This window comes from Grampus griseus, assembly GCF_964374135.1.
Source record: "Grampus griseus genome assembly, chromosome: 11".
Taxonomy (NCBI): domain Eukaryota; kingdom Metazoa; phylum Chordata; class Mammalia; order Artiodactyla; family Delphinidae; genus Grampus; species Grampus griseus.
The window spans coordinates 75,964,763-75,990,080 of NC_139005.1; the positions used below are offsets into that span (position 1 = coordinate 75,964,763).

The 25,318-nt window shown below is 36.9% G+C and overlaps 1 protein-coding gene across 5 annotated transcripts in view; it reads left to right on the forward strand.

The window, feature by feature from the left end:
• Positions 1 to 24,737, forward strand: part of MRPL42 (mitochondrial ribosomal protein L42) — a 43,648-nt gene extending 18,911 nt beyond the window's left edge. For 4 of the 5 annotated variants that reach the window (XM_082665904.1, XM_082665902.1, XM_082665903.1 and 1 more), the window contains 4 exons: positions 1,192 to 1,255; positions 2,452 to 2,536; positions 8,608 to 8,771; positions 24,574 to 24,737. In XM_082665904.1, the coding sequence (XP_082522030.1) occupies positions 1,192 to 1,255; positions 2,452 to 2,536; positions 8,608 to 8,771; positions 24,574 to 24,619 (359 nt within the window). In that variant the 3' untranslated portion in view covers positions 24,620 to 24,737. The remainder of the gene's footprint in view (positions 1 to 1,191; positions 1,256 to 2,451; positions 2,537 to 8,607; positions 8,772 to 24,573) is intronic. The other variant, XM_082665906.1, reaches the window with a different exon arrangement.
• The last annotated feature ends 581 nt before the right edge of the window (positions 24,738 to 25,318 follow it).

The following is a 25,318-nucleotide window of genomic DNA, read 5'->3' on the forward strand; positions in this document are numbered from 1 at the left end:
TGCAATCCTTTGGGAAAGGAGAGTTTACAAATCTTTGTTTAGACATCTTTGATACATATAAATAACTGATGCATTAAAAAAAAGGACACAATGATGGTATAGCAATGTCATATGGAGTGTTGGTTGTGGGACATGTAAAATAGACAACTCTTTCTGTGATGGGGATGTAGGGCAGGAAGGGGGAAAAGGATTTCATGGAAGGGTAGCATTTGACTCTTGAAAGATGAGTGGTATTTGAACAAAGTGGGGATGGCATTCCATACTCAGGAGCAAGTGGCTCAGTTGAGAGAAGTTGATCCTTGGTTTTAGCCAAGATATATTCAGAATTTTTTTTTAACCATACTGAGCTACATTTACATTTTTTCTTTATATTTAAAAGAACATAATTTCTCTGAACATAGAGGGACTTTCACAAACTTTAAAAAAAGTAGTTATGGCTCTTGAATTTGCAGGTATTCTAAAAACGGAAAATATGCTTTGAAGTGTTGCATTTTGATTAAGAAAAGTTGATTTTGAACAGTTTATTTTGTATTTCATTACTTAAGCACTTGCCCTTTATGAGCTATGCACTCCAGTCACACTAAAGTTTTTATTTTATTATATTATTTATTTGGCTGAGCCGTGCAGCTTGCGGGATCTTAGTTCCCCAAGCAGGGATTGAACCCAGACCCCAGCAGTGAAAGTGCTGAGTCCTAACCACTGGACCACCAGGGAATTCCCAACACTAAAGTTTTTAGAATACTCAGAAACTTTATGTTCTTTCTTTCCTCTGGTCCTGGCACTTTTTATTCCCTCTGCAAGGAACACTGTACTCATCCCCTAACAACTCCAGCTTACTCCATCATCCTTCAGAACACCTTAAACATCATCTCCACTGGAAAAGCATTCTTGAACCTGTACACTCCTGTTTTGTAATCTGTCCGTGTGTCCCTTTCACTTCCAATGCTTACCCTTCCTAACAGGGTTTATCTTTATATTGGAATTGTTTACTTGTCTCTCTCTCACCAGACTTGTACCCTTTTTGAGGTCAGGGACTGGATGTTAACTTGTTGAATCCCTAGCTCCACGTACAGCCCTGTTTCATAGTGAATACAGTAAATAGTGGTTGAATGAGTAAAACTAGCTTTACATTGGTGTGAGGACATATGCTCAAATTAACTAAATCCATCTTACTGTTTGGGGTTTTTGCAGATGGAGCCTTATATTGTGTTTGTCATAAAACTACGTATTCTTCTCTTCCAGATGACTATAATTGGTATGTATTGAAATCCAATTGAAAAAAAAAAGTTCGTTAGCTCTATCTGAAATGATTTAATTTTATTTCTTGTTTTGGTATTTTCTGCTTTCTTTTCTGATTATTCTTTCTTTAATTTTGTTTTTAAAAATTATTTCAGTGATCTTATTTACCCAGTGTCTGGGCTTATAAATGGTTTAAATAAAAATCATTATCATTGTGTTTCACTGAATACTTCATTTGTTGTAAGACAGACTTGCTGATAGAAATGCTGTCTTTTCTTCCTGAAGTATTCTTTAGCTTTTTGGAAAAACTAAATACTTTTTATGGTTTTCTCTTAGGGTTCATATGTATTAGCTTAAGCAGTTATTTATCTTATCTTTTGTTAACATTGAATAATCCTAAATTACAAATATTTAATTCAACCACAATTTATTTGGTACTTATTCTAGTCAGTATGCTAAGAACTAGAAATAACATATGAATGAAATATTGTCCTTTATCTCTATAGCAGCGTCTTATGTGCAGAAACTACAACGTGTTTTCTTAAGTTACATTGTTTTCATTGTGAATTTTAGTAAAAATGTATTTTCTTCCCTCTTGACACCAGTTTTAATTGTAAATTTAGTAAGTATTAAGATAGTGATGAAATAAGACTAGGAAATAGGTAGCACTTTTGAACCTGAAAAGATTGAGTCTTATGTGACGTGTTTTGCATTATGCCAAAGGCACTTGGAGAAATGCTGATCTAGAAAAAGTGCTCAGCTACAGTCTTTATGATTGGAAATTCAGGTGATCCTTTACCTGGAAGATTATGTATTTTGCTGATCTTCGGCTTTAATAATTTAAGTAATCTCCTTACAGCTTTTTGAAGGTAGCTTTTAGATAAGGAAAAGAAGTTCTATTAATAGTGATGAATGAACTTGAAGATCTCGTCCAAAGGTTAAGAAAACAAGTAACTTTAACAAAACAAATAATTTGAAGAATAATTTAGATAAAATAGTGGGTAATGCAGTAAAGGTTTGTTGTGGTAGTTAAGCTGATATATTTTGTGGGATGGTATGAGTTGTCCCCTGTAATATGGGTACCTGGTTTGCCAGTCCAGTGACATGATGGCATTTATTCTTCAGGGATTTGTGATTAACAAATTTTGGCTCTAATAATCATTTTGCCTTGAATACAGTATAACTCTGTTTCTAAAACATTCTTTTTTTTAGCAAAGTAGAGCTTGCTTTGACATCTGATGGCAGGACAATAGTATGCTATCACCCTTCTGTGGACATTCCGTATGAACACACAAAAGTATGTATAAGAAAATCTCTTGTAATTTTTAATTTGTTGTTGGACTATTCACCCTTCTTTACAGTATCCAAAGAGAAGGGAATTGTTTGATTTTCTTTATTTGGTTTAGATCTTTTGGCTTTTTTATTTTACTGTTTTGATTTTTCTCTTATTTCTTTTCATCATTTTTCTCTAAAGGTTTTTTTCAGTACACAAAGTGAAACATTTAAACACAATTACAACATTAGTTTTCTGGTCTAAAATTTGGTAGATTTCTGACTAGGGATCAAACACACCTAGTATAAATTTTAAAAACACATTGTCCCGGGCTTCCCTGGTGGCGCAGTGGTTGAGAGTCCGCCTACCGATGCAGGGGACACGGGTTCGTGCCCCGGTCCGGGAAGATCCCACATGCCCCGGAGTGGCTAGGCCCGTGAGCCATGGCCTCTGAGCCTGCGCGTCCGGAGCCTGTGCTCCGCAACGGGAGAGGCCGCAACAGTGAGAGGCCTGCGTACCGCAAAAAAAAAACAACAACACATTGTCCCATACTACTTACTATATATTGCAATCTAATAAATTATGAAAAGTTTGTATTTTAGTGTACTGTTACATAACTTTTATATTGTGTTGGTTTTGATAATCCTTTTCATGTTTGGTGAATTTCTTCTTTTTTCGGTTAGTTTTTTCTTTTGCTTTTTTTTAAAAAAATAAATTTATTTATTTTTGGCTGCATTGGGTCTTTGTTGCTGCACACAGGCTTTTCTCTAGTTGTGGTGAGCGGGGGCCACTCCTCATTGTGGTGCGCAGGCTTCTCATGGCGGTGGCTTCTCTTGTTGCGGAGCATGGGCTCTAGGCGTGTGGGCTTCAGTAGTTGTGGCTTGTGGGCTCAGTAGTTGTGGCTCACGGGCTCAGTAGTTGTGGCTCACGGGCTCGAGTGCAGGCTCAGTAGTTGTGGTGCACGGGCTTAGTTGCTCTGCGGCACGTGGGATCTTACCGGACCAGAGCTCGAACCCGCGTCTCCTGCATTGGCAGGTGGATTCTCAATCACAGCACCACCAGGGAAGCCCCTGGTTTTTTTTTTCTAATGGGCCAACATGGGCATATATTTTAACTGGCCTAGTTTAATTTTTTCCATATTATCTTCAAAAGCCAGGCACTAGATAAAGGAGGTTTTGTTTTTATTTTTAATATAATTTAACTTGACTCAAGTCTTTTTATTATTTTATATATGAATAGCTTCCTCTTATTTCTTTAAGCCCTCTTCTGCTATATTTCGTAATGTTTGATTTGCTTTTTGAGGAGAAAATAATTCGTCACATGATGCATCTAGTGATATCTATTTTTAAAAATCATCATTAGGGCCAGAGTACCGGTTTGACAAAACAAATTAATGTTATTTTACTAGTTTGTATTCCCTTTTTAAAACCTCACCATTTTGTCTGCCTGCTTTGTATTCTAGCTAGATACTGTAGGCAGTATTCCAGTATTCCTTTTTTGTTTCATTTCTTTGGACAGTGTGTAGAAAATAGGAGTAAGTCACTGACTTTTGGCCTGTAAACCTCTAGCTCATACTATATTGTGCCTTCTTACATTGTTATTTTTTGTTATATTTCTGGTCGCGTGCTTTATCCTTGTTTTAGCAGTTTATACTAAGAAGCCCAGGACTGTGTGATCATTTCTCAGTGTCCAAACTCTCATCCCCATATGGCTCTTTGCATCCCTGAATCTGATGATTTTCCTATCTTTCCCAACTCTCAAAACTTTTCCACTGTACTTTTAGAACTTACTATCATCATTAAAATCTCTCATGACCTTAACTTCTTCCAGAATGTTGCCTTCACCTTCTGACTCTAACAGAAACTTGGCTGTACCCTGGTGTCATTGCTTCCCTAGCACTCTTAAGTAGTTGTGCTTTTCTCTCCTAAACCCTTTTACTACTGAGCATAGAGATGGAATAGGTGTCCCTGTGGCTCTTCACTGTCATATCCAGATCATCTTTCCTCCTCCGTAACAATTTCTAGCTTTGTAGTTTGTATCATTAAACCATACCATCTACTTATCTTTTTTCTTTTGCTGTTATCTGTCATCACGCATTTCACTTCTCCTCACCCTCACGTGCCCCCATCCCTCCACTCTTCTTTGAAGATTTTAGATGTACTCTCACACTCTCCAACACTGTGTCCTAATTCTTTGTTATTTCAGTGTCCATGTAGATGATCTGTCTACTACCCCAGCCTCTTAACTTTTTGATCTTTTTTCTGCATGGGAGTGGAGCCCCCCCCCACTCCTGTGGTTGTACCCTAGAGATGTTTTAATCACAAATAACTCCTCTTCCTTCCTCCCAATCTAGATTTTTAAGAATTCCACTAGCTTACTACCAACTCCCCCTAGTTTCCCAGCTTCAGGAATTATTCATCCCCTCATTAAGATCTGCATCAGTTGATCGAACCACTTGTTCACAGTCCTTCATGTATCTTGTACATTCTCACTTCTTTCTTTACCCAGCATAGATTCCATGGTCATCATCATAATCACTCCCTTGCATACATACCCATCTCCCTGCCTCTTTTTTTGTTGAACTCCCTTTGTTGTATCAGTTGTCTCCTCTCCCATGTCCTCAGTATTCCTCTCTCTAGTCTAGGAGATCACTCCTGTCAGTTCACACTAATCTCTCTACTGGTACCACACTGGCCTCCATGCTGTTCTTTAAGGTAAGTACTTAGGAAGCTCCTGCCTCAGGGCCTTTGTAGTTACTGCTTCCTCTGCCTGGAATGCTTTTCCCCCAGAAATCCTCATAGTTTATTCCCTTTCCTTTAGATCTTTCCATATTTGTTACCTAGAGACCCTCCTTGCCACTACATTTAAAAGAGTACCCCTGCCCCTGGAATCCCTATTGTCCTTCACTTTGCTTTGCTTTTCTTAATAGCATTTATCATTTCTGGCACACTGGATATTTTCTTGCTTTTCTGTCTGTCTCCCTCCATTAAAATGTAAGCTCCATGAGGACAGGGCCTTGTCTGTTTTGTTCCCTGCTAGCACCTGGAATAATACCTGTACTTGGTAGGTGCACAATAAATATTGTTGATTAAATAAATAAATTTGGCCCTCTCTCTTCATGCTTAAGGGTTTTCTGTTTTAAGGCTAAGAGATATTTACATGGAGAAGCATGGAAATTTTTTGCTTCTAAAGTAATAAATTATAGATTGGACTTTATTTACAATAAGAAACATTCTCGAAAACATGTTACTGTTAAAATATGTTCCTTTTGAATCCAGATTTACAAATTTCATGAAGATAGTATATAACATTAAATAACTATATTTAAAGGTGACTTAAAATTTAGATTTGATTTTCTTCTTTTCTCAAGGAAGTAGCTGCAACTCTAGTGAGCCCTTTCATTCTCTAGGTCCTGGAAAGCATATTGCATACAGAGATCCTGGTCATAAGTAGAAATACCTACTGACACTGGCTTTAGGAAAGTTAAGATGATTTGTATCTTTGGTTTTCTGGTAATTTACATTTGAATCTAAAAGATGTTGATTATTTTCCATGGATCCAGGTAAAAAGATCCTTCTTTCTGTTTCAGCCAGGTATGTGTTTTATTAAAACTAAAAATATTTTTCTAGAATTTAGGATTTCTAGTTTAGGAAGATAAAGATTTTAAACCAGGGGCAAAAAATAATGATTTGGAAAAATAAAGTAAAAATGTAAGTACTCAAAATTCTTTTTAGTGGTTGATTTAGTGGAAATTTTCAAAAGTCAAATTTGAAAATTATTAAGAAAAACAAGGGAAATTCAGGATGACAGTTCTGAATGTTTTTTTTTAAAGTTGACATTCAGTTTTATTTTAGTTTTTACTTTTTACTGAAATATTCATGTACCCTTTCTTTGAAGTTTGATCAAGGAGATCAAATACAACCTAAAAATCAGTTCTGAGTCTGCAGAGGCTTTTGGTTTAGACTTCTAAGAAGCCATTAATTCCAATGTCTTCTATCTGTGTGCCTGGAAAAGAAATACAAAGCAGAGAGAATTTGTTATATATTAGAATTGAGCCTGTTGGGAATAGGAAGAGAGACAATGAACTTTTATTAACACTTGAAAATAACTGTTTGATAATAGTTAAAACATTTGACCTTTAGCAACAAGTGTAGTAACCTAAAAGAGAAAACTATAGGCTCTAATCTAGCATTTGCTAGTATACCTCAGGGTCTGATAGTAACTTGCAAAGACACAAATATTAATATTTCATTCTACATGTAAGAGATGATCATATAAAATGACTTAAAATGTCTAAGGAGCACTTTTTTTTTTTTTTTTTTTTTTTGCGTTACGCGGGCCTCTCACTGTCGTGGCCTCTCCCGTTGCGGGGCACAGGCTCCGGACGCGCAGGTCCAGCAGCCATGGCTCACGGGCCCAGCCGCTCCGCGGCACGCGGGATCCCCCCCAGACCAGGGCACGAACCCGCATCCCCCGCACCGGCAGGCGGACTCCCAACCACCGCGCCACCAGGGAAGCCCGGAGCACTTTTTTTAAAATAAATTTATATCACTGTTTTCCTGTTTGAGGCCTTAAAATAAATGTTAACAGCTACCTACCATTATTGAACTCAAAGAGTACAAGGGACAGCTCAGCATGTTATTATTTCAATTAATCCTCATCAAACCCTTATTAGGTAGGTAATTACTCCTTAGATTTTACAGAAGGGAGATTAAGAGCTTAAATAACTATTCCAAGGTCACAGAGATAGTAGTTATTGACCAAAGCCCAATTCTTAACCTCTTCATTATACTTTCTCCTTATTCCCTCTCACACTAAGGAAGTGGTTCCTTATTCCTACTTAAAGGAAATTGTTACACTTAAATCTAACTTTGAAAGCTTTTCATAATCTGATTTCTCAAGATCCATTTTTTAAGATCACCTGCTTATTGTATGTTTTTACCTACTTTGCTTTATGTATAATGTTTGTTATTCCTTCCAAAATTCATTCTGCACTCTGTGACAAGGCTCTGACTTGGCTCCTGTTCTATTTCTCACTAATATCTTTGTTAATTTGCATCTCTATAGTACTTAGTCAGTTGTGCCACCATCATGTACTTATATATTGCCTTTTAAAGAGGTTTCAGTTTTTCCTGTACATAAACTAAATAAATATGAGTCTATGCTGTAACATTCAGTACAGTGGTAGAATGTAGCAGTTGTCGTTAATAGTGTGTGAATGTAAAGAAGACATCTGTGTTTGAATTGTTTCTTTTTTGATGGTAAATTTAGGTTTTCATTGTGTTGTAATACATATCTATGGTATTTGTAAAGCAAGGCAATGTTACAGTCTTGTGTTACATATGTTATCACTTAATATTTAAAATATAGGTAGCTTGACTTTCCAAGATACTGATTTTTAAGGGCTTTAGTCAGCCAGCGTTGCTGATGGGCATATGTTATATCACTCATGTGTTGGGAGGAGATGAGATTTTTTTTAGTAATTAATGTCTTTGGGGGAAAAAACTACTCAAATTACCATAAAGCATCATTTGATGGCATTTCAGGTACCTAAAATGAAAACATTGAAAAATTTCCTGCTTCTTTTGGATATAAGAAATGTCATTTTCTATTAAAGGTTTTTCATTGTATCTCACTTTAATGGTATGCAAGGTAGAGACTAAACTTTTAAGTTAAAAAATAATGGGCACAATTTATAGTTTTGAGAAATAGAAACTAAAATATGTTTTATTATTGGGGGAAAATAACTTTAAGAACTTTATTATTGGAAAGGGAACCCAAAACTTGATATGAGAAGAAAAATATTTCTGGGGAATTCCCTGACAATCCAGTGGTTAGGACTCTGTTCTTCCACTGCAGGGGGCATGGGTTCGATCCCTGGTCAGGGAACTAAGATCCTGCCTGGTGTGGCCAAAAAAAAAATTCTGATTCTTTAATGAATAGTACAGCTAAGTGAAACTGTTCTGATGACTTATTTACCCACCTTTAGGTACGATAATGAAGTACTCAGTGTGGTAATTATTTTATTGTAAACTCAATCAGATGCTGGCTAACATTCCTACATTTTGATTTGTTCATTGCTGATTATTTTGCAGCCTATCCCTCGGCCAGATCCTGTGCAGAATAATGAAGAAACACATGATGTAGTGCTGAAAACCAGATTAGAAGAAAAAGGTGAATACTTAGAGCAAGGACCCATGATAGAACAACTTAGCAAAATGTTCTTTACTACTAAGCACCGTTGGTATCCTCGTGGACAGTAAGTTCTATTTTCTTTTCTTCTTCAACTCTCACTGAACCCTACAGAAATACATAACTTTACTTCTATTAACAAACTTCTGAGGTTGTACTTTGCATGAAGGAATTAACACCCAGTATATCACCTATTAAATTGTATTTTTAAATCTACATATATATAGCTAAAATGAAATAGTACTTCTTTTCCTTTATTTTAGTGGGGGAGTTTAACCGAAGCTTTCAGGGAATTTTGCAAGAGTTCTTGAAAATTTTTCCATTCCGTGATGTAGTCATTTTATGTATTGTTTTTATTCATCTTCTTGATGAATACTTGATCTTGTCCTCAGCCCTCTGTCCATTTATTTAACAGATTTTGAGTTATTGCAGAAAAAATTGGGGTACAGCAAATGATTGGGAAGTATATATATTTCTCAGTTCCTTTAGGAACTACAGTTGCCCCTCTGTTTCCCAGTACTCACATTTTGTTACATTGATTCTTACCTCGTATCTAATTCTGGCTTTAATTTGTTTACTTCTTTTGATTCTTATTTCTTTCATATCTATCTTATTCCCTACTAAACTAAGAAACTAAAACTAAGAAGTGGCTTTTTAAAATTGTTTGTTTGAGCAAACTTTGTTTTTATTCACTTGTTTTATTCACTTTGCTTTTACTCACCCAGTAACTAGCACTGGGCTGGCACATTTATGGCAGGACATGCTTATGGAATTAATGAATATGCAATCATTGAGCTGCTTGAAGTGATGGGTGATCAGAAACACAATCGTTGTTTGTAAGTTGTTAATAGTCAAGGAAGGAAGATAGTAGAGTAAATAAACAAATCAAGAGATTGACATTTGAAGGATGGTTAGGAGCTAGCCATGCAGAATGGGGAAAAGGCTTCACAGGCTGAGAACAGTATGTCATAGAGTAAGCTGGGGAAACTGCAAGTAGTTCAGCTTGGATGGGACCCAGAATATGAGGAGGGAATGTAAGAAGGGTCTTATGAAGGATTTTGTGTCGTGCTGAGGAGTTTAGGTTTTATTTTCATTGCCAAATTCTAAGAATCAAACTGACATCCCTAAAGTTTATGCATTAGGAGATCCTTCAGTAGGTTCTGTATTTGGGATAAGGTGATACGTGGAAAGATTGGAGTCAGAGGGACTTGCTATGAAACTGTTAAAATAGTCCAGGTGAAATTTGTTGAAGATCTACATGAAAGGACTAGCAACGGGAACAGAAAGGGGGAAAGTTAGAGAGATAGGAGACCTCTCAAGTTTCTGACAGAGGTGTTCAGGTGGATGGTGGTGCCACTCATACAAGTGGGGAAACAGTAGAGAGTGAGGAAGATGAACCTATTGTTGGTTATGTTGAGTCTGAAGACTCTGGATCATCTGGTGGGGAGCAGTTCTGAAAGCAGGGGCATGTATGGACCTGGAGCTTGGTTTACTTTTTTAGTTTCTCTTTAGAAGGTACTTTCTCCCTTATCTGTAGTTACAGTAGAGATTCCTCAGGGCTCTGCCTTATACTCCATGTCTTGCTAAAATTTGTTCTGAGAGCTTCAATTACATTCATTATATAGATGACATGCAACCTGCTCCATTATACATTTTTTAATTTCCTCAGCCTTATTCCCAATGTCATTGTTCTTAGAATATTACTAACTAGATAACTGTCCAAAGTTTTAAATTCATTATAACAAAACACAACTCTTCTTTTCCTGTCTTAAAAAAGCCCCTCCCTTAATAATCTTCCTGTAATAGAAGTGATATTTCTGTATCAATTTCCCAAGGAAAAAATCTGTGATTTTTTTGACCACTGTAGTGCCTTTTTTTTTTTTTTAAATAAATTTATTTATTTTATGTATTTATTTTTGTCTGTTTTGGGTCTTCGTCGCTGCATGCGGGCTTTCTCTAGTTGTGGCAAACGGGAGCAGGCTTCTCATTGTGGTGGTTTCTCTTGTTGTGGAGCACGGGCTCTAGGCGCACGGGCTCAGTAGTTGTAGCACATGGGCTCTAGAGCACAGGCTCAGTAGTTGTGGCCCACGGGCTTAGTTGCTCCACGGCATGTGGGATCTTCCCAGACCAGGGCTCGAACCCGTGTCCCCTGCATTGGCACGCAGATTCTTAACCACTGTGCCACCAGGGAACTCTCCTGTAGAGCCTTTTTTTTTTTTAAGGTAAAACAATATTTGTTTTTATTTATTTGTCGAAGTACAGTCAACCTACAATGTTACATTATTAGTGTACAACATAGTGATTGAATATTTTTATAGATTATACTCCATTTAAAGTTAATAGAAAATAATGGCTATATTTTGCTGTGTTGTGCAATATATCCTTTTTATTTATTTTATACATAGCAGTTTGTGTTTCTTAATCCCATACCTGTATCTTGCCCCTTCCCCTTTTCTCTCCCCACTGGAAACCACTAGTTTGTTTGCTATATATGTGAGTCTTCTGTTTCTGTTTTGTTATATACATTTGTTTGTTTTACTTTTTAGATTTCACATGTAAGTGATAACATAGAGTATTTGTCTTTCTCTGACTTGTTTCACTAAACTTAATACTGGGAATCCCCTGGTGGTCCAGTGGTTAGGACTTCACGCTTTCACTGCCGAGGGCATAATTTCAATTCCTGGTCAGGAACTAGGATCCCGCAAGCCACGCTGCGTGGCCAAAAATAAATAGATAAATAAAACTAAAGTTTTAAAAAAATATATAATACTATCTAGGTCCATCTATGTCACTGCAAATGGCAGAATTCCGTTCTTTTTTATGGCTGAGTAATATTCCATTGTATGTATTTATCACATCTTCCTTATCCATTCATCTCTTGACCACCATAATGTCTTTCAATTTCTGCATCTGTTTTATGTCCCCTTCCTTGATTTTTCTTTCTTATTTTGTATCCACTTTGTTTATGCATTCCCTCTTTGTAATTGTAAGTTAGGTTATGGGAAAACAAATTAGCAAGCCATTATATAGCCCTGTATCTAAATCACTGCTGTATTCTAAGATTTCTTTCCATGATTCATAACATTGTTCATGTTTATCTTTTATTTCTGTCCTATTAGGTAGATACTTTAGTTCAAGCCCCACCTTGAAATTTTTCTATAATGGATTTCAGTACCTGTTTCTTTCCTGCATGTTTCATGTTGCTGCAGTTTTTTTGCCATCTTTTGTTCATAACCAAATCGCTGAAGTTATGAAAATCCTCTGTAGATGTGTAACGTAAAGGGGGCAAGACTGAAGGCAAGAAGACCATTGGGGAGTCTTAAAACCAAACATGTTATCTCCAGACATTTTTGTCTAGTACCCCACCTATGTTTAATCTTATTACTTATTTAATCTTATTAGTGCTAATTAGCTTTGACTGCTAATTAATTTAATCTCTATGGTATGTCTTCTTGCATCAGGATTTCTAGGCACTTTCAGTTATAAGCAGACTTTAATTAGATACAATTGATTATCCCAGTGTCTCTCCTAATAAAGAGTTCAACAGGAAAACTCTAGATGCTAGCTTATGTGTATAAGGAAAATTTTAACCTGTAGGCATTATCCTTGTGATGCATCGTCTTTCAAAATTTTAAATAAGCTAATGTGTGATTACTGATACTCAACAAGTATTTATTTGGTATCTACATATATATTTTGGATTAATGTAAGCCATTTCAAATGTTGGTTTCTAGATGTTAGCACCTCTTAAACATCAGGCAGTATATAGAAGGATGTTTTACTAAATATTTCACAATTTTAGATTTATAACAGAAGAATGGGACCCATTATGAATTTAATAATTAGAGATATATAACATCTTTTTAAACATTTTTTAAAATTTATTTTTGGTTGCATTGGGTCTTTGTTGCTGTACGCGGGCCTTCTCTAGTTGCAGCCAGCAGGGGCTACTCTTCGTTCCGATGCTTGGTCTTCTTATTGCGGTGGCTTCTCTTGTTGTGAAGCACGGGCTGTAGGTGCATGGGCTTCAGTAGTTGTGGCACATGGGCTCAGTAGTTGTGGCTTGCGGGCTCCAGAGTGCAGGCTCAGTAGTTGTGGCTCATGGGCTTAGTTGCTCCGTGGCATGTGGGATCTTCCCAGACCAGGGACAGAACCCGTGTCCCCTGCATTGGCAGGCAGATTCTTAACCACTGCGCCACCAGGGAAGCCCCCTATAACATCTTTTTAAATATGTTACTGAAAGGTATAAAATGCTTGTTTAAGAAATATTTTTAAACAATTCAGAAGTATTTAAAGTATAAAATAAAAATCTTTTTTATACCTACTAATGCCCTATTCCCCATAGATGAACACTGTTAAACTCTACCTTTGTGAATAGCCCAACCTCATATTATACTCAGTTTTGTGCTTTTTGAACTCCAGTAAAGTAGAACACTTTTCTGAGAGTACAAGTTTTTGTTAAAGAGGCCAGACTGACTCAAATCATCTTGTCTCTGCTACTTACTAGCTAGTTATTCAATCTTATTATCTATTAAAGAAAGTAGAAATAATAATGCCTAATTTACTTGGTGGTTTTGAGATAAAATATAATCATTTAAGTTAAGCACCTGGCATACAGTATATGTACAGTAATAATGTGGTAATGATAATTATTAACATTGTCTCCTACTCATAGTTTTTCTCTTATTCTTTTAGAAGCATCTTTTTTTTTTTTTTTTTTTGACTGTGCCACTTGGCTTGTGGCATCTCAGTTCCCCGACCAGGGACTGAACCTGGGCCATGGCAGTGAAAGTGCCAAATCCTAACCACTAGACCACCAGGGAACTCCCTGAAGCATCTTTTCTTAACTAGGCTCTTTTTTTTTTTTTTTTTTTTTTTTGCGGTACGCGGGCCTCTCACTGTTGTGGCCTCTCCCGTTGCGGAGCACAGGCTCCGGACGCGCAGGCTCAGCGGCCATGGCTCACGGGCCCAGCCACTCTGCAGCATGTGGGATCCTCCCGGACCAGGGCACGAACCCGTGTCCCCTGCATCGGCAGGCGGACTCTCAACCACTGCGCCACCGGGGAAGCCCAACTAGGCTCTTTTGAGGTATAATTTACATACTTCAAATTTACCAGTTTTAAGTATACAACTTCATGAGGGTTTTTGTTTTTTTTTTTTAAATTTTATTTTTGTCTGCGTTGGGTTTTTGTTGCAGCGCGCGGGCTTCGCATTGCAGTGGCTTCTCTTATTGCGGAGCATGGCGCGCAGGCTTCAGTAGTTGTGGCGCACGGGCTTAGTTGCTCCGCAGCATGTGGGATCTGCCCAGGCCAGGGCTCGAACCCATGTCCCCTGCATTGGCAGGTGGATTCTTAACCACTGTGCCACCAGGGAAGCCCTTTTTTTTTTTTAAATTTATTTATTTTATTTATTTTTGGCTGCGTTGGATACAACTTCATGAGTTTTGACAAATGTTTTAAGTAAAGCATTCACCAGTTTAAGTACACAGTTCGATGCATTTTAACAAATGTATACAGTTGTATAATTGTTACCGAAAATGGGGGTCTAGCTACTTGCCACTCAAAAGCCAATAAAGAGACAAGGTTGGTGGAAAGGAAAGTTTGCTTTATTTTGGAGGCTGGCACCCAAGGTGGGGGTGGTTTACTGCTGCCTGTCCAAAGGCTGAGCCCCCCACTGACTATTAGTGGGCAAAAGCTTTTATAGACAGAGGGAGGGAGCTAGATGCAGAAACAGCACAGTCAGCTCTGACAGTCATCTTGAAATTGGTTATCAGTGGTCTGGCCAGCATCATTTTGATTGTTTTAAGTACAGTTAATCTTCAGTTCCAGGGTTGGTTTGTTCCCATTTCTTTGAGTCCAGCTCTCGGAATTGTGGCAGCTTATGTCATGGCTACAGTCTGGTCATCATCTAATTAACTTCTTCCTCCTGGTGGGGGTTTCAGTATCTATAAGACAGCTCACAGGATACAGCTCAGAATATTATCTACATCCCTTGAAGAGGAACTAAAGGTCCTAGACTATGCTTAATGACTAAACTTGTCTTGTTAGGCTGTTAGTCTTGTTGGGCTGTTTTCCTTTGTTTATGCATTTTCTCACTTCTCTGATTAAACTTATTCATTGGCTAAAGTTTTTCCACAGACATAAGGCAGGCTGAGGACATGGGGGGCAAGGACCATAGCATCCTGCTACGTTTCATAATCACTACTACAATCATAAATATAGACTAGTCTCATAACGCCAGAAAGTTCTTCCATGCCCTTTTGCAGTCAGTTCCCTTCCTATAACCCTCACCCTGGGCAATTACTTCTCTGCTTTCTATCACTTTCTAGAATTTCATGGATTTCTAGAATTTCATGTTTTACCCTTTCTAGAATTTCATGTAAATGGAATTATACAGTACATAACCTTTTGTGTCTCACTTATTTCACTATGTACAATGCTTTCAAGATTCATCCATGTTGTTGTGTATACCAGTAGTTTGTCCCTTTTTACTCTGAGTAGTATTCCCTTGTATGGATAGACCACAGTTTGTTTATTAACCAGTTGGACATTTTGGGTTCTTTCCAGTTTGTTGGCTGTAAATAAAGCTGCATAAACATTCAAGTACAAGTCATTGTATGGACATGTTTTTATTTCTCTTCAGTAAATATCTAAGGGTAGGATTACTTGGTCATGTGATAAGGACATGTTTAAATTCATGAGCCACAGTTAAAGTGGCTGAACCATTTTACATTCCCACTTAGCAGTGTGAGAGTTCTAGTTGCTCTACATCCTTCCCAACACTTGATATCATCAGTTTTTAAAATTTCAATCATTCTGTTGGGTGAGTAGTAGTATTTCATTGTGGTTTTAATTCATGTTGCCCTAATGAATTACTAATCATTTTGAACATCTTTTCATGTGCTTATTGGCAATGCATACATTTGTTTTTTGGTTTTTTTTGTTACTTGGTTAAGTATCTGTACAAATCTTTTGCCTGTTTTTTAAAAAGCAGATTGGTTTTCTTATTAAGGTGTAAAACTTGTGGATCAAAGTCCTTTATGGGACAAATGTTTTGCAAGTATTTTCTCCCTGTCTGTGGCTTGCTTTTTTATGTCCTTAATAGTGTATTTTGAAGATCAGAAGTTTTTAAATTTTGGTGAAGTTCAGTTTACAAATTTTTCAGACTTTTTGCATCCTACTTAAAAAATCTTTGCCTAACCTAAGGTCACTAAGACTTTCTCCTATGTTTTCTTCCCAAAGTTTTAATTTTTATGTATGGTGTGAGGCATAGGTTGGGGATCTTTTTCTTTTTTGCTTATGTATATCCAGTTGTCCCAACACCACTAGTTGAAAGTATTATCTTTCCCCATTAAATTGCCCTAACACCCTTATTGAAACCATATATGTGGGTCCTGGACTCTATTTTGTTCCATTAATATATGTTCGTCTTTGGAATACCACACAGTTTGGGCTATTATAACTAAAGTCTTGAAACCAGGTAGAGTAAGTCTTCTAATTTTGTTCTTTTTTAAAAAATTGTCTTAGCAGTCATAGGTCTTTTGCATTTTCTTACAACTTTTAGAATCAGCTTATCCGTTTCTACAAAAAGCCTGCAGGGATTTTGAAGGAGATTGCATTCAGTCTCTAGATCAATTTCAGGAGAACTGATGTCTTAACAGTATTGAATCGTCCCATCAATTAAAATAGTATATTTCTCCATTATTTAGGTCTTTTAAAAAATATCACTTAACAGTGTTTCATAGTTTGCAGTGTATGAATATTGTACATTTTTTGTTAAATTTATCCCAAACATTTTGTATTCTTTATGCTATTGTAAATAGTATTTTTAATTTAAATTTTCAGTGGATTATTATTCATATGTAGAAATACAGTGGATTCTTGTATATTGACATTGTATCCTGTGATCTTGAGATAATTCTAGTAGCTTTTTTTTTTCAATTTATTTTTTTTATACAGCAGGTTCTTATTAGTTACCTATTTTATACATATTAGTGTATATATTGTCAATCCCAATCTCCCAATTCATCCCACCACCCCCCCACCTGCCCCCGCTTTCCCCCCTTGGTGTCCGTACGTTTGTTCTCCACATCTGTGTCTCTATTTCTGCCTTGCAGACCGGCTCATCGGTACCATTTTTCTAGATTCCACATATATGCATTAATATACGATTTTTGTTTTTCTCTTTCTGACTCACTTCACTCTGTATTGACAGTCTCTAGATCCATCCACATCTCTACAAATGACCCAGTTTTGTTCCTTTTTATGGCTGAGTAATATTCCGTTGTACATATGTACCACACCTTCTTTATCCATTCGTCTGTCGATGGGCATTTACGTTGCTTCCATGCCCTGGCTATTGCAAATAGTGCTGCAGTGAACGCTGGGGTGCATGTGTCTTTTTGAATTATGGTTTTCTCTGGGCATATGCCCAGTAGTGGGATTGCTGGGTCATATGATAACTCTATTTTTAGTTACTGAAGGAACCTCCATACTATTCTCCATAGTGGCTGTATCAATTTACATTCCCACCAACAGTGCAAGAGGGTTCTCTTTTCTCCACACCCTCTCCAGCATTTGTTGTTTGTAGATTTTCTGATGATGCCCATTGTAACTGGTGTGAGGTGATACCTCATTGTAGTTTTGATTTGCATTTCTCTAGCCATTAGTGATGTTGAGTAACTTTTCATGTGCCTCTTGGCCATCTGTATGTCTTCCCTGGAGAAATGTCTATTTAGGTCTTTTGCCCATTTTTTTTTTTTTAATTTATTTAGTTTGGCTGTGTTGGGTCTTTGTTGCTGCACGCAGGCTTTCTTTAGTTGCGGTGAGCAGGGACTACTCTTTGTTGCAGTGGGCGGGTTTCTCACTGTAGTGGCTTCTCTTGTTGCAGAGCATGGGCTCTAGCCGTGAGAGCTGCAGTAGTTTTGGCACTTGGTGTCAGTAGTTGTGGCTTGTGGACTTTAGAACGGAGGCTCAGTAGTTGTGGCGCACAGGCTTAGTTGCTCCGCGGCATGTGGGATCTTCCTGGACCAGGGCTTGAACCTGTGTCCCCTGCATTGGCAGGCAGATTCTTAACCACTGCGCCACCAGGGAAGCCCCTTCTGCCCATTTTTTGATTGGGTTTTTTGGTTTTTTAATATTGAGCTGCATGAGCTGTTTATATATTTTGGAGATGAATCCTTTGTCCGTTGATTTGTTTGTAAATATTTTCTCCCATTCTGAGGGTTGTCTTTTCATCTTGTTTATAGTTTCCTTTGCTGTGCAAAAGTTTTTGAGTTTCATTAGGTCCCATTTGTTTATTTTTCTTTTTATTTCCATTAATCTAGGAGGTGGGTCAGAAAAGATCTTGCTGTGATTTATGTCAAAGAGTGTTCTTCCTGTGTTTTCCTCTAAGAGTTTTATAGTGTCTGGCCTTACATTTAGGTCTTTAATCCATTTTGAGTTTACTTTTGTGTATGGTGTTAGGGAGTGTTCTAATTTCATTCTTTTACATGTAGCTGTCCAGTTTCCCCAGCACCACTTATTGAAGAGACTGTCTTTTCTCCATTGTATGTCCTTGCCTCCTTTGTCATAGATTAGTTGACCATAGGTGTGTGGGTTTATCTTTGGACTTTCTATCCTGTTCCATTGATCTATATTTCTTTTTTTGTGCCAGTACCATATTGTCTTGATTACTGTAGCTTTGTAGTATAAAGTCCGGGAGGCTGATTGCTCCAGCTCCGTTTTTTTCCCTCAAGATTGCTTTGGCTTCTTGGACTAGGGCTCAAACCCATGTCCCCTGCATTGGCAGGTAGATTCTTAGCCACTGTGCCAGCAGGAAAGCCCATACTTAATGTTTAAAGACCCACTAAAACTGGGAAAAGGGCAATGATGTCCACACTCAACACTTATACTCAACAGTATACTAAAGGTCCTAAGCAGTGCAATAGGACAAGAGAAAGAAATAAAAAGCATTCAGATTGTAAAAGGAGAAGTAAAATTGTCTTTATTCAATGATGGCATGATCATCTATGCAGAAAACTCCTAGGAACATATTAAAAAGCAGCCAAAAGTAAATTAATTAATTAAAAAAAATCATCTAAACATTAACTATGATGTTCAGTATGGGTCTTTTTTTTTTTTTTTTAAATAAATTTTATTTATTTATTTATTTTTGGCTGAGTTAGGTCTTCGTTGCTGCGTGTGGGCTTTCTCTAGTTGCGGTGAGCCGGGACTAGCTACTCTTTGTTGCATGCAGGCTTCTCATTGCGGTAGCTTCTCTTGCAGGGCACAGGCTCTAGGCACGCGGGCTTCAGTAGTTGCGGCATGCAAGCTCAGTAGTTGTGGTGCATGGGCTTAGTTGCTCTGCAGCATGTGGGATCTTCCTGGACCGGGGCATGAACCCGTGTCCCCTGCATCGGCAGGCGGACTCTCAACCACTGCGCCACCAGGGAAGCCCTATGGTTTCCTTTGTTGCGTAAAAATTTTTAAGTTTAAAGTGGGTCTTTTTTAATGAATAGAATATAGTTGGATTTTGCTTTTTTATCCAATGTGACTTCTCATTTCAGTGTCAAGTCATCTTAAGTGCATTCTGTTTTGATTTTCAGGACTTTTCACTCTTCCTCTGCCATTTGCCCTTAGCTCACTTTTTTCATGAAATTTAAGTTGATTATAGTCACTTTGAATAGCTACCACCCCTATTAGCATAACTATATGCAACTATATTAGATATTAGATATCTGTTATTAGAGATCTGTTAATGTTATATTTGTGGGTAATTTTTTGTTTTCATCGTTTGCTCTCAATTATTCTGTCTTTATCAGGGATGCAGCTTCTGTTTTGTAGTTTACCAGAAGACCTCTAATACAATATCTTTAATACAATGTATGTGTGTTAAGTTACTGTCTGATGGAATATTATCTTACCTAATTATCTTCACAGCTTCTTGAAGGTGTTCAGTTTTTCTTTGAGACCATACTTTATGCTAGTCTTTGGGTTGGTCTGCTGGTAAATTTCCCAGTGATTCTTGGAAGTTTTATTCCCAGAGTTCAGCTATCAAGTCATGTGGATTTATCTAATTTCCATTTTATCTAGGTAGGTCACCTGTGGATTAAGATGTTCTTCATTATCAAATTCTGAATCAAGGTCAGCAGAGGCTTTATGATCCCAGGGTGTTGCCCACCTCATCCAATCCCAAACCTACCTGCATTTAATTATTGGCCTCACCCAGGGTGGGGTGGACTGAGAGTATATGTAGTATGACTATACAGAATTGATGCTGAAATAGTCTAGTAGGCAATAAGCACTGGAGATTAGATTATCTCAAGTCTGGAGATCGAAGGTTAAAATTGTTACCACTAAATTTATGATTTGGATATTACTGTTTCCTAATCCTGGTGATCCTGTTTGCTTTAGGATGGCAATTCAAAGAGTCTTCTTAGATTTAGGCTTTATACTGAAACTGGATACTAGAACTATTTGAATTTTTAGTGTGAGAGATTAGTGGTGAGGAAATCCAGGACATTGGGCTTGAGGTTAAATTGAACTTTTAGTTCCCTGCTCTCTGCCTTTGCCTGAATGACTATTTTTATATTCAGTTGTGCAAAGGTTGGTTTAAAAAAAATAGCATCTGTAACCATGAGGCTCCTGCTACTTCCTGTTTGATGATATTACAGGTGATGAAAACAAATTAAACTAACTTAGCCACTACATTATAATTTACCTGAAGTAATGGGGCTTCGAACATATTCTTTGAAAGGTGCTCCTTATGCAAATCAATTTTTTTGTATTCCTGTAGCAATTTGCATTAGGTAGCTCCTATGTAAATAGTTGCTGGGGACATGATTCTGAGTTGTTTTGCCCTTCTCTGCAACCCCTGAGGTATCTCCTGTTGGCCTCTAGTGTTGCCAGTACTCAGGAAGCAGGACATATCAGTGCTTCACTTGCCAGCATCTGTGTACAAGCTCTTTTTCCTTTTTTCAGTCTTCCTCAATTGGCATGAAAAAAATAAAAAAGTAAGTGGAGCATTCCTTCCATTATAATTCTTTGCAAAATACATCATTTTAGCAATATGGCAGAGTTCCTAATGGTTTTGTTTGAGTTTTCCATTGTTTTTCTCATTAATTCAACCTTAATAAGTTTGTTGAAACTCTGTTTATGTACCCAAAGTTCATATACTATCTTGGTTTCTCTTGCTGATTCCATTTCATTTCCCTTATCTCTAAATTTTGGAGTTTCCCAAGGATCAGTCCTTGGTTCTCTTCTCTTTTCTCTCCCATTCCCTAAGACAGTGATCTCATCCAGTCTCATGGCTTTAAATACCATCTGCATTGGCTCCCAAATCTATCTCTTCCTGTCCCTTCACCTCCAGACCTGTATATCCACGGGCCTACTTGTCTAACGGACATCCCTAACTTAATGTGTCTCTAACTGAGCTTTTCGTGGTCCCTCACAAACCAGCTTCTTTTGCAGCCTTTCCTGTCTCAGTTAATGCGAGTTCCATTGTTCTAGCTGCTTGGGCCAGAAATCTTGGTGCCATTTTTGACTTTTCTCTTTGTCTCATACCCAACATCTGGTCTATAAGCAAACCCTGTTGGCTCTATCTCCAAAATGTATCCGGATTTGACCATTTATCACCATTCCCTCTGCCATCATCCTGGTACACGCCACCGTCTTTTGCCTGGTTCATAGAAGTGGCTTTCTAACTGGTCTCCCTACTTCTGCCTTTGCTTCCCTGTGGTCTGTTCTTAGCACACAGCCAGAGTAATCCTGTTAAAAATTCCACTAGTTCTTATAATTTTTCTGTTGAAAACCCTCCAACAGCTTTCCATCTCATTTAGAGAAAAGCTATAGGCCTTAACTATTATCTACTAGAACCTATGTGATCTGACCCTCTTTTACCTTTCCACTCTCATTTCCTACTATTCTCTTCTTTCTTCACTCTGTTCCAGCCACATGACCTCTCTTCTGTTCTTGAACATGCTCTTCCTTCTACCTCAGAGCCCTTATACCTGCTGTTTACTCTATATAGAATACTTTTTCCTGCTGATACCAGCAAAGATAGCTGTCTTACTTATTTTGCGTTTTTACTCACTGAAGCCTTCCCTGGTCAACTTGTTTATCTTGTTTTTCTGTCTAATACACTGGAATGTAATCTCCATGAGGGTGGGGATTTTGTCATGTTTTGTGTACCACAGAAACCTTAGCGCCTAAAATTGGTGCCTGGCATGTGGTAGATGCTCCACACCTTTAAAATGAATGAATAAATGAATGAGCGAATGATTCTGATTTTCATAATATCTCTTAAAAAAGAAAATAGCTAACATAACTCCACTAAATGTAAAGTTATGTTGAAAGAAAGAAGGATGGAAGGATTGAAAGAAGTCTGGATAGAAAGTAAGAAGGATCTGGAAAGTAATTCTAAATTTCTGAAATATAAAGCAATTCTATAAATGTATGAATAGCTGCACGACTTTATTTAAAGGACTACTTTAATATTTTTCCATGGAGGCAACAAAAATTAGCTACCACCATGAGTAGGAGACATTGGAACATCTAGCTGCATTGTGAACCAGGAGGTGAAGTTCTGTCTTGGACTAAGAACTGTAGACAGATCTTTCAGATATCACTGAGTCATTGTGTAATTTAAGAAGGGTAACAATATGTTTTGGTTTCCCAGGGACAGTCTCCGTTTAACTCTTTTGTTAATTATTAATAGAGTGGGTTTTTATTCTTTAAAGGATCCCAGTTTGGATGATAAGTTATAAGGGCACCCTAAAATTCAGGTGCTTGCTTCTGAGTGATTATAGCATATATTGACATTCATGCATGATAAGAAATCTGTAAATGCTATTTAACATTTATTGAGCATATTTCAGAGCTCGACTTTGTTAGGTTTAGGGCTATCAGGGTCTCAGGCATTTTCAGTCAGTCTTGGGTAGTGAAAATGGTTGAGCATTGTAAGCTGAATCACATTTTTATAGGATAATGCTTAGATTTTTAGGGCCACAGACTTCATTGAGAATCTGATGAAACCTATGAATCCACTTCCCAGAAAAACACATATACAAAATTTTTATAAATAATTTCAGTAAGTTTGTGACTTCCCAAACCCCCCTATTCTGGTATCTAACTGCTTTGAGAGAACACCTTTCAGGGATACTATTGCACTAGTAAAACCTTGATTATCTGGCACATAACTGGAACCCTTAAGAAAACCGTAATTTTCTCAATGCCAGTATAAGTACATGTAGAAATGTTTATTTAGATAATTGATATTATGCTATATGTATTATTCTACAGCTTAGGGTTCCATGTTAGTATATATAGATATGCTTCATTTTTTTAAGTTAATTTCTGTATTTTGCAATTTGTCAAAAAATCAATATCAAAAAACAGTGTATAGGAAAGTTGCCTTATGAAACCTTAAGATAAGCAAAAAATACTGAAGATCATCTTTTTTTTTTAATTCATTTATTTATTTAATTGGTTGCACCAGCTCTTAGTTGCTGCAGGTGCGCTCCTTAGTTGCGGCTCGCTGGCTCCTTAGTTGCAGCACGTGGGCTCCTTAGTTGTAGCATGTGGGCTCCTTAGTTGTGGCATGTGAATCTTAGTTGCAGCATACATGTGGGATCTAGTTCCCCGACCAGGGATCGAACCCAGGCCCCCTGCATTGGGAGCACAGAGTCTTATCCACTGCAGCACCAGGGAAGTCCCCCCAGATCATCTTAATCACAACAACGAAAGAGCATAAGAACATGTCTTATCATTTATGGTGTAGAGATCTTTACAGTGAATGTCCACACTAGCAAAAAAAGTTAAAAATTAGCTCAGACCAACTTGCAAGATTCTGGCCTTAAGGGAATTTTTGAAGAGAATTCATCACCGAAAGCAAATGTACTCTGTGCAGACATTTTCTTAACTCAATAAAGAAAATAAGGAAATGTTGAGAAGAAGAAAGAGTTCTTCATGGCGAAATCACTTAGTCACTGCTAACAATGCATTTTATTTCTCTTTTTCTTTCTATACATAAATTTTATTAGTTTGCATAAATTTTTACATGGTTTTAATCTTTATTAGTTCACATAAATTTTTACATGGTTTTTATCATACTGTATATATAAATTTGCATCCTGTATCATCCCTTTCCCCATTAATATTTTAATATTAAAATAGTTAATATTTTAACTGCTTACTTATTGCTTTAGGATAGATTTCCAGAAGAGGAATTACTAGGTCAAAAATTATGATTATTAAAAAAAATTTTTTTAAGTATTGCCACACTGTTTTTCAAAAGTGTTATACTGATTAATACTTTAAGCAGTTGGGTCTGATATTACTTGCTTCACCATACTCATACTTGGATTGTGCATTATAATTTTTAAAATATTTGTGATTGCAAAAAAAAGTAAAAACGTTTCTCACTGTTTTAATTTGCATTTCTTCCATTTTTGTGATATTGCACATTTTTCCATATACATATTACTAATCGTATTTTATTATAAAAACATGATCTTGCAGCTTTAGAGGCCTCCAGTTAGAGCTGATCATCCCCTTTTGAATAAAACTTTAATAGAGCACGTTCTGCATGTTCACAGTGTTTAATGAACAGTCATCCAGATTGCCGTATTGAAACTACCTCAAGATCTGAAAAAAAGACTTTCCAAATGCTTAATTAATAGAAGACAATTTTCACAGCAGGAAAATGTGACTTATTATTAAGAAGTATCTTCTACCTGAGGTGTGTCTAACTGTGTGTGTGTGTGTGTATTAGGTTTCACTGATTTTTTTGAATACCAGTAAACAGCAGGGTAATAGAAATTTGATATTTCTATCAGAAACAGTTAACTTGTATTAAAATAATCTTATCTTAAATATTTTCTTCTTTTCAAGGTATCATAGACGTCGTAGGAAACTGAATCCTCCAAAAGACAGATGATATTGAGGTTTTCAGGAATCAAAGAGAAATGTTATCCTGCGTCTCATTTGCCATTTGAGAAAATACAAATTGCGTATATTCATTAATACGTTATATAGTAAAATAATAAAATGTCTTCTCATATATTAGAATGTGTATTTCTTTATATATATTAAGTAGTTCTGGATTTCACATTCTTATTTACGGAAGCCTATTTTTATTTTCCTTTTGAGTTATTAAAGTCTACTATTTATTTTTATGCGCCTGGTATGATTAAGTACTTTTACATTATCAGCCAAATAGTAGTATAAATATGATGAATAAAAACGTGCATGATTCTCCTGAAGAGTTTTAAACTGCCTTTGAAAAGAAACTCATGAGATCCACACAGAAAATAGATGTTACAATGTTTCCGTTTTTGTGGCTCTAGGAAATAGTTACATTTTAATCAGTTTCTACTACCTGCTAGGTCTTTAGTTTACATTATTATTAAATTCTCACAATAATCCTTTGAAGAAGGTGCATCATCCCCATTTTACAGATAAGGCTAAGTGACTTGAAGCCTACCTACCTAGCAAGTGGGAGAGCCAGGATCCAAACTGTCCAGAGCCTTTTTTACAAGGTATCACTATGACAAGAGGTGTTTTCTTTCACCCAAGAATGTGCTTTCCTAGAAAGAATATTATATTATTCATTTTGAGATTTTTTTTCTGGCTGTCT